Source organism: Mustela putorius, unplaced genomic scaffold, assembly GCF_011764305.1.
Source record: "Mustela putorius furo isolate JIRA1106 unplaced genomic scaffold, ASM1176430v1.1 tig00000578_pilon_pilon_pilon, whole genome shotgun sequence".
NCBI lineage: Eukaryota > Metazoa > Chordata > Mammalia > Carnivora > Mustelidae > Mustela > Mustela putorius.
The window spans coordinates 210512-224915 of record NW_025421422.1 but is presented as its reverse complement, the minus strand read 5'-3'; the positions used below and the strand labels follow the sequence as shown (position 1 = coordinate 224915).

The 14404-nt window shown below is 49.1% G+C and overlaps 1 protein-coding gene across 7 annotated transcripts in view; it reads right to left on the bottom strand.

The window, feature by feature from the left end:
- Positions 1 to 14404, bottom strand: part of SGSM1 (small G protein signaling modulator 1) — an 89516-nt gene that overhangs the window by 58695 nt on the left and 16417 nt on the right. For all 7 annotated transcript variants that reach the window (XR_006607169.1, XM_045081474.1, XM_045081477.1 and 4 more), the window contains one exon: positions 107 to 182. Coding sequence is in view for 6 of the 7 variants with exons in the window: in XM_045081474.1 (XP_044937409.1) it covers positions 107 to 182 (76 nt within the window). In the remaining variant the exon portion in view is untranslated. The remainder of the gene's footprint in view (positions 1 to 106; positions 183 to 14404) is intronic.

Below are 14404 nucleotides of genomic sequence, written 5' to 3'. Positions count from 1 at the left end.
GCAAAAGAAGCAGTGTCAGAATGCTCGCTCGTGGGGGGATGCCACTCCCCCTGAGGCAGCCCACAGAGAAAGCAGTCATTTTCAAGGCCACGGGCTGCGAACTCACCACAGAATGAGATGATGTGGCTGCTGTCCTCATGGACAAACTTCCGTGTGACGGCCTCCTCCATGATCTGCTTCACCTGGAAGGCAGAGGCAGCTGAAAGGGGAGACCCAAATGCGCCCGGGGTGCGGTCACCCCAGAGGGCTGTGTTGCCTCTCTGGGCCTTCTCAGGCCGGCTGGGGCGGCTGGCTGACTACCTTCCTTCCATGCCCTCCTCACAGTCTTCTGAAAGCCTGAGGCCTGTCACAGTGTCACAATTCACAATTTATGGAATTATTTTTTTCGGGTGCTCTGCATGGCAGGGAGGGCAGTTCTTTTCAGGTGTCACAAGAAATGTCATCTCCTTCCTGGGCCCCATTAGCTGAGACCGCCCTCCTCCCCCTCCAAGACTCCATCCACACCTTGTTATATATAGCTCCTTCTGGGTACTTATCCTATTCCTGTCCCATGTTATTTACTTACTATCTCCCTGCTCTAGGACATGAATTCCCTGGGGGCAGCGCCTCCTCTGCCTGTTATATCCACGGAGACTAGAATAGTGCCTGGTGTATAGCAGGTGCTCAATAAATATTTTTGGAAGGAAAAACAAAAGTATGTAAAAGAGTCGGGGCGCCTGGGTGGCTCAGTGGGTTAAGCCGCTGCCTTCAGCTCAGGTCATGATCTCAGGGTTCTGGGATCGGGTCCCGCATCGGGCTCTCTGCTCAGCGGGGAGCCTGCTTCCTCCTCTCTCTCTGCCTACTTGTGATCTCTCTGTGTCAAATAAATAAATAAAATCTTTAAAAAAAAAAAAAAGAAAAAGAAAAAGAATCAGGCAGAGTGACAACTCAGCCCTGGAATCTGGCAAACCCAGGTTTAAATCCCTGTTCAGGCATCTACCAGCTGGGTTTGTGATATTGTTTTGGGAAACCGAGGCTCATCGAGGGGAAATGATCTGCCTAGAGAAGTAGAGCTGGCCCAGAGCAGAGACAGAATTCCAGGCTGAGTCTGAATCCCCAGATCTGTGCTCTTCCTACCATCCTCACATGCTCAACAAATATTTTCTGAGCACCACTGATATACCAGGTATGGGGGACCCAGTGCTGAAAGGGCAACTATGCCTCTGCTCACAGAGGGGACACTCTGGTGACTTGAACACCCTTCTGCTTTGCTGGATCCTGGTTCCCACTCTGCCCAGAGCCACTACGGGACTTGAGCAAAACATTTCTCCTCTCTAGGGCCTCAGTTTCCCCACCTTGAGGTTGAGGAGATTGGGAGAGATAACCTCCAATGCCGGTCCCAGCTCCACATCACCGCGCTGTGATGCAGAGGTGATGGGAACAGTTCTGAATCTGACCCCTTCTGTGGGCTTCCTGGCTGGCCTGTGGCCTACTCTGCCTCGGCCTCAGCCGGGCCTGCTCAGCCATGCCCCCGTCAGAGAGCAATCTCAGGCCCTACATGTCCCTCTCTCTCCTCCTTCTGCCTGCCTCCTAGAGGGGCAGGCAGAACACAGAGCATCCCAGGTCCCACTCTGTGGGTCCCTGCCCCACGCGTCCAAGTTAGCACCCTCCCTGTGAACAGCTGCTGACCTTGGAGCTCAGCGCCCCCAAGCTGAGCTTTGCCAGCTGTATTCCTAAGTCTGAAAACTGTCCAGCCAAACCCGTGGAACTGGTCCTATTCACAGGCAAACAGGCTGACTCAAGGTTACATGGCTAGGAAGCAACAACTGAACTTTTGACTTATACTGGTTTCTTCGACCTTAGCACCAGCAGCTATACCCTGGCCCCTTCAGCTTCTAGCTGTGCTTCCTCAGGCCAGTCACATCACCTCTTTGAACCTTAGTATTCCCATCGGGTAAAGGGCGTAGAGGAATAGCACCTGCCTCCAGGGGCTGTGGGAAGACAGAACAAGGTCATGTTCACCGTGTGCTGAGCACCAAACCCGGCACAGAGGGGCCTGTGGTAAATGTTAGAGCTGCACATGCGTCTCCCCTCTCTGAACCCTCTTTTTACAGTTATTCTGATCCCTGCTAAAATAGTGCCTGCTGAGGAGAATAAATTCCCTGGCTTTCAAGGCCCCCACAGTGGCTGCTTTGCTAAGCCCCATCAGATTTATATGGATTTCATCCTCCCCACCCACCTGCGGACCTCATGAGGGGAGAGCACACTGCTGGATAGTTATGGCTTGGGGACATCTTAGGTGCTCAATAAAATTCAGTTTGAGGAACAAATGGCTTGAAAGATCATGACTGGCTTTTGCGTTGGGAGAATATTTTAATTGGAAAATATGCTTTCCTGTCACCATATTTGTGGGTAAATAGAGAGCAGCAGCATTAACATCCCTGTTTGTCAAGGGAGCACAGAGAGGCACAGAGGGGTGGTGTCATCTGCCCGGGGTCACAAAGCTGATGAGGAGGAGAGTCAAGGGTTAGTTAGACCCAGGTTTGTCTGACTCTAGGGGCTGAGTTCCTTTGCAACAGTCCATTAAGCCCACACAATCTCAGAGCATTTAGCCACCCCTCCCGCCCCCCACTACCTGCCTCCTTTGTTCCTTTGCTCCCCTAAAACAGGGTACAGTGATGCTGGCCTACCACCCAGTAGGTTGTGGAACCTGCCAGGTGGGGCTTGCCAAGCACCCAGACCTGGGTGTCCCTTGGGAGTAGAATGGGGGCTCCAGGCAGCTGGGACAGGAGTGCTTTCGGAAAACACAGTGTTTCTTTAAAAGCTAAGAACTTGAACTGGTGGCCAGACAGGCCTGTGTTCAAATCCCAGCCCAAACACTTACTAGCTGTAGGACCTTAGGCAAATTCCTTTACCTAGGACCAACTCCCAGAGTCAGTAAAATCTGTTGGCTCTGCCAACCCAGAGCCTGACCGTTTCTCATCCTCTCCATCAGGACCTCTCTGATCCAAGTGGCCTTGCTCCAAGTCACGTCTCTCCTGGATTGACACTGCACCCTCTCGCTTGTCTCCCTGCCTCCACCTCCTGAGAGACTCATCTTAACATGACCAGAAGGATCTTGTTAAAAGGTAAGTCAACAGAACAACCGGACAGAAGATCAATAAGGAAATGGAGAACCTCAACAACTTTATAGACTAACTGGACCTAAGAGACATACATTACCCTCCACCAAACAAGAATAGAAAACACATTTTTCTCAAGTGCTCATACAGGATAGAGCATGTCACAGACTAGGGCACAAAACAAGTCTTAACAAATCTTCAAAGACTGAAATCATACCAGGTATCTTTTCTGATCACAATGGCATGAAACTAGAGACCAGCCCTGTGAGTGGAAATTAAGCCACACACTCTTAAACAACCAATGGGTCAAAGAATTCACAGGAGAAATTTGCAAATACCTTGAGACAAATGGAAATGAACATGTAACATAACCAAATCCATGAAATGTAAAGAAAGCACTAATAGGAGGTAAATTTATAGCCAGGAATGCTTATGTTAAAAGACCAGGAAAGAGCTGAAATCAAGAATCTATTGTTATACCATGAGAAACTATAAAAAAAGAACAAACTAAACCCAAGGCTAGAAGAAGCAGAGATAACAAAATAGAAAATAAATACGATGGGAAATTTTAACAAAATCAAGAGTGGGTTCTTCAAAAATATCAGCTGTATTGACAAAACTTTAAGCCAGACTGACTAAGAAAAAAAGAAGACTCAAATAACTAACATCAGAATTAACACCAATCCTCCTCAAATTCTTCCAAAAACAACAAACACACAAACAAAAAACACTGAAGAAGAGGGGATACTTTTGTTATATGAAATCAAAGCCAGGCAAGATACTACCCGTAAACTACAGACAAACATCACTCATGAATGCTGATGTCAAAATCTACATCAAAACACTAGCAAACAGAATTTGGCAATATCTGGAAAAGATAGCACACAGCGACCAAGTTAGGATTTACTGCTAAAATGCAGGGATGGTTCCAAGCTATTCCAACCAAGGTAATATACCACATTAACAAAATGAAGAGAAAAAAACAAAACAAAACAGCATCTCGGTTGATGCAGAAAAAGAATCTGACGCGATCCAACACCCTTTCTTCAGAAAATGCTCACTAAACTAAGAATAGCAAGAAACTGCCTCAACTTAATAGAGCTACCATTCACTGCAATGGTGGAAGCCAAAAGCTTTTCCTGCAAAGCCAAGAACAAGAAAGAAAAAGCTGCCTGTTCCTGTCTCTTTTATTTCACATAGCAGTGGAAGTTCCAGCCAGATGAATTAGGGCAAGAAAAAGCAATCAAAGGTATGTAAATCCAAAAGAAAGAAGTAAAATGATCTCAGTTGATGGATGGCACAATCTTATGCACAGAAAACCCCGAAGATTCCACAAGGAAATGGTTGGCCATCATAAATACATTTAGCAAAGTTGTGGGATACTAAATCAACATGTGAAAATGAGCCGTAGTTCTAAACATTGACAAGGAACAATCCAAAGAAGAGTATCAACATTCCATTTACAAGAGCATCAAAAAGAACAAAATACTTTTTAAAAAAAGATTTTATTTATTTACTTGACATACAGAGATCACAAGTAGGCAGAGAGGCAGACAGAGAGAGAGGGGGAAGCAGGCTCCCTGCTAAGCAGAGAGCTTGACGTGGGGCTGGACCCCAGGACCCTGAGATCATAACCTGAGCCAAAGGCAGAGGCTTAACCCACTGAGCCACCCGGGCACCCCAAAAAGAATAAAATACTTAAGAATAAACTTAACCAAGGAGCGGAAAGACCTGGGTGTTGAGAGCTCTAATAGATCTGCTGAGAGAACTCTGTTAGGAGGCAAAGAAATGGAAAGGCATCCCACCTGTTCAGAGATCAAAAGACTGAATATCGTTGTCAATAAAATCCAAAGCCATCTGCAGGTGTCATGTAATCCCCATCAAAATCCCGATGGCATTTTGTTGCCCTTATTGTTGTTTCTGGCTTTTTTTCAGAAAAAAAAATATCTATCCTTAAAATGTGTATGGAATCTCAAGGGACCGTGAATAGGCAAAGCATCTTGAAAAGGAAGAACCAAGTTAGAGGTCTCACACTTCCTGACTTCAAACCTTTAGAAAATTATGGTAATCAAAACAGTGAGATATGGACTGAGATAAAAATAAGTGGAAAAGAATAGAGAACCCAGAAACAAACCCTCATGTCTATCAGTATATGTGAAATGATTTTGCATGGGTGCCCAGACCATTCAATGGGGGGAAAGGACAGTACTTCCCACAAAATGCTTTTAGGAAAACTGGATCTCTACATGCAGAAGAATGAAGTGAGACCTTCACCTATTTCACACACAAGAATCAACTCAAAATGGGTTAAAGACCTAAACAGAAGAGTGAAAACCATGGGGCTCCTCAAAGGAACATAGCAGAGAAACTCATGACACTGGGTTTGGCAATGATTTCTTGGCTGTGACACCAAAAGGAAAGGCAGCAGAAGTAACGTGAAAAAAACTGAATTACATCGAAGTAAAAAACATCTGTACATCAAAGGACACTATAGAGTGAAAAAGGCAAGCCATGCAGTGGGAGAAAATATTTGCAAATCGTGTATCTGATAAGGAGCCAATGTCTAGATTGATGATGAATTCCAAACAGCCCAACAACAAAAAACAACCTGATTCCATAATGGGCAAAGGACCTTAAGAGACATGTCTTCCAGAGAAGACCTACGGATGGCCAACCAGTGCACAAGAAGGTGCCCAACTTCTCTCATCATCAGGGACGTGCAAATCAAAACCACCATGGGATACCACCTCACACCCATGAAGAGGGCTACTATCCAAAAACAGAGAATAACCATGGGTGGTAATGTGGAGAAATGGGGACCCTTGGGCATTGCTACCAGGACATAAAATCAGGTATTTCCTAAGGAAAATAGTAGGGCAGTTGCTGAAAAAACTAAACAGAACATCACTGTAGGATCCAGCAATTCTACTTCTGGGTAGGCACCCCAAAGAATTGGAAGCAGAGTATGGGAGAGAGATTTGCACACCCATGTTCACGGCAGCATTAAGTACAAGGGCCAAAGGTAGAAGGAACCCGAATGGCCATCGCTGGCCAATGGATAAACAAGATGGAGCAGACACGTTCAAGGGAATGAAATTCAGCCTTACAAAGGAAGGGCATTCAGACACCTACTCCAGCATGGATGAACTTGAACACATCATGCTAAGAAACAAGCCAACCACAAAGAGACTTGGTCTCATGGGAAGCCCCTGGAGTAGTCAAGTGCATGGAGACAGGAAGAAGTACGGCACTTGCCAGGGCTGGGAGGAGGAGGGCACGGGGAATTCTGGCTTAATGCAATTACTGTTTAATGGGTACAGAGTTGTAGTTTTGTATGATGGAGAGAGACTGACTACCCGACAATGTGAATTACTTAACACCACTGAACTTAAAAAGGATGATGAAGGCAAATTTTATGTTCTGTGTATTTTACCACAATTTTTAGAAGTGTGGATATTATGTGTTAACATGGTGTAAATAAGTGAATATTTTGAACCCTTCAGGGCTCTCATCTCACTGAGAATGACAGCCTCAGTCCTCACCATGGGCCACAAGGATCTGCATAACTTCAACCCAACACCAACCTTCTGACCTCCTCCCCCAGCTGTCCCCATCACTCAGTCCACATACCGCTTCTCCCTGTGGTCTGCTCAGCAATGTGGGCGCAGGCCCATTTCCGTGGCCCTCCGCACATGCTGTTTGCTTTGCTGGAATGCTCTCTCCCCAGAGATCAACCCAGTTCAACTCTGTGCTTAAATGCCACCTCCCCTGATTGTGCTACTTAAAACTGCCCGCCTCCCCGCACCCAATACTCAACGTACTCGTTTTCTGCTTATTTCTCTCCAGAGCGCTTCTCGCCTCTAACCCACTACACGTGGTGCTTATTTTGTCCTGGGCATCTCCAATCTCATGGGCTTCTACCATCTACAAGGTCAGGAATTCCACATATGTCAATCACTACCCTATTCTCGAGACCTGGAGAATGCCTGGCACATAGTAGGCATGCAGTATCTGTGGGAGGAATGTGGACCTCCCACAGTGATGTTTACATGAGGTGAGAAAGAGCACTCAGCATAGCTCCTGATAGAGGGTACGTGCTCCATAAACAGTGGCAATTTAATAACGATCATGCAGACAGCCTGCTGCTTGAACAAGTCACTTCTGGTCCTTGCACCCTACTCCTCTGCTCATCCAACACATGAATGCAGGTAAAACCAGGTTAAAAAGAATGAAAATCAATCTTGAAGAGGAAAATGCCACCAAAGGCAGCCTGCGGGGCTGCAAGCAGTGTGGAAAGAAGGGGCTTTGCCTTGAAGATGAGGAAGTGGGGGGCGTTATAAGCAAGTGGAATGCAGAGAAAAAGAGCTAGTAAGTTCCAAGAGTGTCGCAGTTTGTAAAGTGCTCTCCTGCCTGCCTTCCCTCATTGGATCATCCTGACAATTCAGGGTGAATGTCTCCCCATTTACAGAGGAAGAAACATAGACTCTGGGGAGGAGGACGCTCCTTGCCGTAGACTAAATTATTATATTCCCCCCAGAATTCCTATGTTGAAACCCTAATCCCCAGTGTGACGGTATGGGGCGGAGGGGCTGTGGGAGGTGATGAGGTCAAGAACAGAAGCAGTACCATATGAAAGAGTCCCCAGAGAGCCCCCTTCCCTCTTCTGCCATGTGAAGACACAGAAAAGACAGCCATCTATGAACCGGGAAGCAGGTTCTCAGCAGACACTGAACTACCGGCACCTTGATATTGGACTTCCCCATGTCCAGAACCATGAGAAATAAGTGTTCATTGTTTAAGCCACCCACTATATGGTATTTTTGTTATAGCAGGCCAAATGGACTAAGACACTTCCTCAAGTTGGCACAAGAGGGAAGTTTTGGGGGAAGACACGGCACCCAGAACTACGGACCTCAAGGCCCAAGGGCCGGGGTCTGCAAACTTCTTCTGTAGAGATTTACAGTGTAAGCATTTGTGGCCTTGCTGGTCATCTGGTCTCTGTCTCAATGATTCAACTTCATCCTTGTGCCATGAGAGCAGCCACATGTAAATGAATGAGTGTGGCTGTGTTCCAATAAAACTTTATTTACAAAAACAAGTGGAGGGCCAGTTCTGTCCTTTGGCCAAGAGTTTGCTGACAGTGAAATAATAAAAAACGTGTTTTCTATTGGTCTTGGTCTCCTGTTTCTGGCACAGGCCTTATAAAGCCCTGGTAATTTCCTAAGTGATAATAGCACTAGGAGCATCTTCTGGTCTGACATTTGACCTTTGACCCCAGTTCCTGACACTGAAGTCCTAAATCCCTTGGAATTTCCTCCATGATAGGAATGTCTTTTATTCTAATGAGGTGATGCCTAGTGGGCTCCTGGATCATGTCACGAAGGGGACTGGTCACCAAAAGGACCAAGCCATGGTGAGAAGCTTGGAACCTTCAGCCCCATCCCTCATTCTCCAGGAATGGGGGGAGGGGAAGGGATGGAGACTGAATTAACTATTGATCATGTCTATGTCATGAAGCCTCCATAAAAATTCCAAAAGTGTGGGGTTTGGAGACAATCTAGGACTTGTTTCTGAAGTGGGGGGCAGGCTTGGAGGACTGGGCCCCAAACCTGTGGGATCTGACTCCAGGTCGCTAGAATCGGAATTCAGTTCAGTGGCAGGCCACACAGCTGGGGCCAGAGACCTGCCCAACATGTAGGAAACCCACAGCCCTCTAGGGTACGCAGGGTCATGCAGAAGAGTGTAAGATAAAGGAGGAATGTATGGGAGTGTGTCTTCCCAAATCACAGATCCCACATGAGAATGCCTGGGGGCACCAGGCTGGCCCAGGCTGACTGCCTTGGGGACCTAAGTGGGGACAGCTCTGGGGTGAGCACTAACACAGCTAACATACCATGCACGGGGCTAGCCTCAGCTCTTTCCAGGGTCTAGCCCTCTCTTAGGCAGCTTGCAGTCCTCCTACCAAGGTCCCCCTGCTTCTCGGTGGTGGCCACCTGCCTGTCGCCTGCTGGAACCACTCTGACACAGGCACCCTGCACCTATCTGTGTCCTCCCCTCGTGGCAAACACAGAGACTGCCAGGCACCATCTGCTCCATCCACACAAGGAAGCCAGGATGGAAAATACCTCAGCTTTATGTTCTGGCAGGGATACCAACTAGGAGGCGTCCTCAGGCTGGCACTGTCCCTTGGGGCCTCACTTTACCCTCTGGTCTCAAAGACCTGCACCACTTCTGTGTCACACCTCTTCTACCCACGTTTCAGATCCTGCAGGCTATCACCTCCTCCACTGCTATGGGCTGAACTGTGTCCCTGCCCTCTGCTCATATGCTGAAATCATAAACCCTAGTACCTTAGCATGTGATTGACCTATTTGAGGACAAGATCTTTATAGAGGTAATTATGTTAAAATGAGGTCATTAAGGTGGGTCATCATCAGTACCACTGGTGTCCTTGTAAGAGGAAATGTGAACACAGCCCACTCCAGAGGGAAGACCACATGAAGACTCCCCTAGGGCCCTCCCTTGAGGACCTTGGAAGGAGCCAAACCCGCTTGATACTATGATCTTAGACTTCCAGCCTCCAGAATTGTGAGAAATCAAATTTCTGTTGTCTAAGCTTCCCCCACCCCCGGGATGTGGTACCTTGTGACGGGAGCCAGGAGAGAATGCCAAAGCTGCCAGCAGCATCCTCGCCATCACATTCCTCACCTTCATCCCTCTGAGCACTTCTCTGCCAGAGAATGAAGGATTGAACGAGGGAATGAATTCTAGGCTTATCGTATTATCAACTCACTGTACCCTCTGCAAAGCCCTTGGTTCTATTTTTATGAGAATGAAGATCAGAGAGGCTAAGCAACTGGCCCACGGTCACACAGTGAACACAGTGAATTCAGGCAGAAGCAGAATCTAAACCCGGGCTCTTGATGCTGCTCTAGAAGCTTCAGCCAATGGCTTGTCTCTGAAAATAGTAATTAATACTATTCTCACTTACTATGTGCACAGCATTATGCTAAGCAGACATCCTGTTATGGGCCAGATGCTTGTGTCCACACAAGTCACATGAGGGAGCCCTACCCCTCAGTCCTATGTAATGGTATTTGGAGGAGGTGCCTCTGGGGTGCAATTAGGGTGACATGAGGTCATGAAAGTGATGCCTCAGCATGGGACTAGTGTCCTTAAAAGAAGAGGAAGAGGGATGCCTGGGTGGCTCAGTTGGTTAAGCCGCAGTCTTCGGCTCAGGTCATGATCCCAGTGTCCTGGGATCAAGTCCCACATCAGGCTCCTTGCTCGGCAGGGAGCCTGCTTCTCCTTCTGCCTGCTACTCTGTCTGCCTGTGCTCGGGCATGGTGTGCTCTCTCTCTCTCCCTCTGACAAATAAATAAATAAAATCTTTTAAAAGGGGGGGGGCACCTGGGTGGCTCAGTGGGTTAAAGCCTCTGCTTTCGGCCCAGGTCATGATCCCAGGGTCCTGGGATTGAGCCCCGCATCGGGCTCTCTGCTCAGCGGGAAGCCTGCTTCTCCCTCTCTCTCTGCCTGCCTCTGTGCTTACTTGTGATCTCTGCCTGTCAAACAAGTCAATAAAATATTTAAAAAAAAAAAAAAAAAAGAAGAGGAAGAAATCAGAGCAGTCAAGAGTGAAAAGGTAGTGGTCTACAAGCCAGGAAGAGAGCCCTCACCTGGAATCAAATCAGCGAGCACCCTGACCTTGTCAGGACTTCTCAGCCTCTAAATTGCAAGAAATAAATGTCTGCTTAGACCACTCCATCTGTGGTCTTCTGCTGCAGCAGCCTGACCTGAGATGCATGACAAGCCCCATGTAATCCGCACGACATAGTTCCTACCCACTTAACAGACAAGGAAATGGTGAAATTAGAGGTATTGGTGACTACCTAGCCAAGGTCATCAGAAAACTCCAAGGTCACCCTGCTGAGGTTCATATGCTGGTCACTCTGACTCCAAGGGAGCCTCTACCCACCACACTCTGCCCCAGAAATAGGGGTCAGATGCTCTCACTGGAGTTGCTGGCCTCAGTTACAGGAGAGAAGACACAATCCCTTCCTATCCCTCTCCCTGTCTCCAGAAGGCCCAGGGAACTCCTAACCACTGCATATGGCGGGTAAAAACACTGATGGATTTATTCCACATCTCAGCACAAGCCAGGGTGGAGTCTGGGGGGCTTCTGCCTCTCTGTGTCCCAGGATGGCCTGGTCGAGCAAAATGAAGATTCAGAAGGCAGCTGTTGGCAAACCCACTGGCAGGGGCTTCTGTGTGCTTGAGGGATAGCAAGAACGTTTTCGGTTTGGGACACAGGGGCCACAGGACTCAGGGATAGGGGAGGCCTCTGGTCCCTCCCTGGCTCCTCGGACAAGTCCAGATGGTGTGGCACATGTCACAGTGTGCCCCACAGTCCCCTCCGGGACTGGAGGCTGCTGGAGATCTGCAGGAGAACCCTCAGCTACTAGTCCCTTAGGGGACAGGGAATCCCTTCGGCCAAAGGCAGAGAGCTCCCCCAAGGCCTCACTGCTTCCTGGGGTGGCCCCCACCCCGTGGCTGGAACATGTGGGCTCTAAGATCTGGCCTCCTTGCCCCAGCTTGGGACAGCTTTGAAGGGCCATCCCATCCCCCTGGGAACGCCCTGCAGGGTTTCCATGGAAGCCTCATGGCCCATCTTCTCCCTTGGGTCCCTCCTGCTTGCCTCACTTTGCTTCCCTGGGTGTTCATCCTAAAGACACTCCCAAACAAGCCTGCATGCTGACCTCCAGCTCAGGGGCCACCAGACCTCAAGACAACCGCCAACAGGGACAAGCTGTACACACTTCCCCATGCTGGGGAGCTCAGTTCGGCCAGAGGCAAGAAGTCCCCCTACCCTGAGCACACAGAGCGGCGGGAATGGAACCAGGCAGTCCCGCCCTGGAAAACCGCTCACTCCAGTGAGGTAAAGGTGGAACCAGTTAAGACAGGCATGGGCAGATGCAACGTGGCCAAGCAGAGCTGCTGACAGTGGGCCCAGCAGCCTTGGCCCTGACTGGGAGCAGGCTGCAAATACAGATGCTCGGCCTCGTACCCATGCAGTCAGCAGCTCAGGGCGGTTCATCAAGGGCTCCAAGGGATTCTCGTGCATGCTGGATTACAGCAGGGGATTTGAGGGGAGGATAGAAAACAAGGAGCTGTCCCAAAATCCTTAGGAAGATACTGAGCAGTCATGGCTCTTGCCCCTTCTGGGACCTTCCCCACACAGCTAGTCCCCTCTGGCACCTCTCCCTGCCCCCAGGTCACACTAGGGAAGCTAATAGTTCCAGGTTTCCCACTATTACAACCACAGGGTGCTGCATCCTTTCCCCAACCCTGCCCCCACCCTGCCTTGGTCAAGAGTGCTTGTATTAAATGCACCTTACTGTACTCAGTTTGGGGGAATCATCTGTTTCCTATTGTTACCCAGATTGTATATGCACATTGTCTCGAGTCCAAACTGCTGAGGGGAGGAGGTTGTCTGCTTATCACTGTGGACTCTGAAACTCAGCAAGGGTCATGCCCAAGGAAGGCTGGCTCCAGGCCTCTCGTTCTGGGGATGGATCTGGGGGTGGGGTGGGCGGTGCAGGGGGGTAGCCAGCACCTGTGGGTAGTACTCAGCCTAGGGAGGGGCTCAGAGAAGTGAGGTGCCTCCCCACCCTCACGGGCTCCCAGCTGTGGGCTAGAACAGGCCCCCAGAAGTTAATAACAGGCTGACAGCCTGAGGCCAGAAGAGGAAATTAAAAAGGCGGTGGAGTGGGGCCTCCACCGGAAGATTGGTGAGAGACTTACAGGGGAGGAAGAGGCTGTGTCCAGGCCTGTGAGGTGGGGGGCCATCACGGGAGCCTGATCTGATCTGCGGGCACAGGGTGGATGGCCACAGAAGGCCTCCGAAATTTAGCTCCACCTCCTTCCGTCTCTTGGGCTCCCAGGCGTGCGCTTGGCCTTGGTCCGCTGTGGAGGCCGACAGATGTGAGGGATCTTGGGGTGGTCTAGGGATGGCGGCAGTGGCAGCATGGCCCCCTGGCTCCCTGCAGCAGCCTCTGTGATTTCTCTAAGCTCTGGCCCTGGAATCATGCCTGATTCACGCAACACAGTGGCTGAAGCTAGTGGGACTCTGGGGTCACACAGACCAGCGTCTGGGTTCCAGCTCAGTCCCTTGTGTCCAGGGGTGAGGATTAAATGGGCTGTTATTTACAAAAGGGCAGACCTGGCTAGCACGCAGTAGGAGTTTTATGATGCTAAAGCTTGCTGCTCATTTTTTTTTTTTTCCTTTGAGCACTCACTGTGTTCCTGGGACTGTTTCCAGCATGACCACCTGAATGAAGTACGTTACTGAATTATTCCCATTTCACAGAAGGGGAAACTGAGGCAGAGAGCTATTAGATAACCCACCCAAAGTCATGCAGAGGAGCCAGGATCAGACCCAGGGCCTTTATTCTAACAAATACTTCGTCTCATCACAGAAGCTGGAGGTCATTTTGAACAAAATACTTCTGTTATTGTCCAGCTTAGAGTGAGACCGTATGTTTACTGGGCATCTACCACGTGTGGAGTACTTTGTATAGAATACTTTATTTATTCTTCACAGGAACATCATTAGCCCCGCTTTAAAGACAGATAAATTGAGGCTCAGAGTTTATGCAATTTGCCCTAAGGTTACAAAACCAGGAAAGGGAGCAGTCAGGACTTGAACTCAGGTCAGCAATGCCTCCAGCCCTACCCAGAAATGGGTCAGGCCCTCTGAAACCCCAAGGTGCTGACAAACCTATGAAAAGTGGCTCCTCAGTCTCACCCAATGTGGGGACCAAAAAAGCACTGAACTGGGTGTCAGGACACTGCCAACCACGTCCTGTGGAGGCCTTTCCAGGGCAAGAGGACCTCAAAGGTCAAAGTGGTCAGGAAGCTTTCATCCCTGACGAGCATCCATTCAAGGAGACCTCCAACATTTGCTCACATTTCTCCAATGATGGGGAGCTCACTTCTTTTGGAACCAGTTTATTAGCTCTAATGATAGGATGTTAGGAGGCAGTTGAGAGGTTAAGAGCCAGAATGTGGAGACACCGACCTGGCATCGAATCCTTGACCACTCGTGATGCTGGACCCCCAGCTCATTGGGTAATGGGAGCCTTGAATGAGCCTGTGGAGACAGCACGGGGCACACAGCAGGGATTCTATGAAGAGGAGCCAGTCTTAGATAACAGGGACAGCCCGGGTCATGGTCCAGGCGCCCAGTGGGTATTTGTGAGTGTGAGTTAGGAGAATGTACAGTTGCTAAGGGGCCCTTCGGCTCT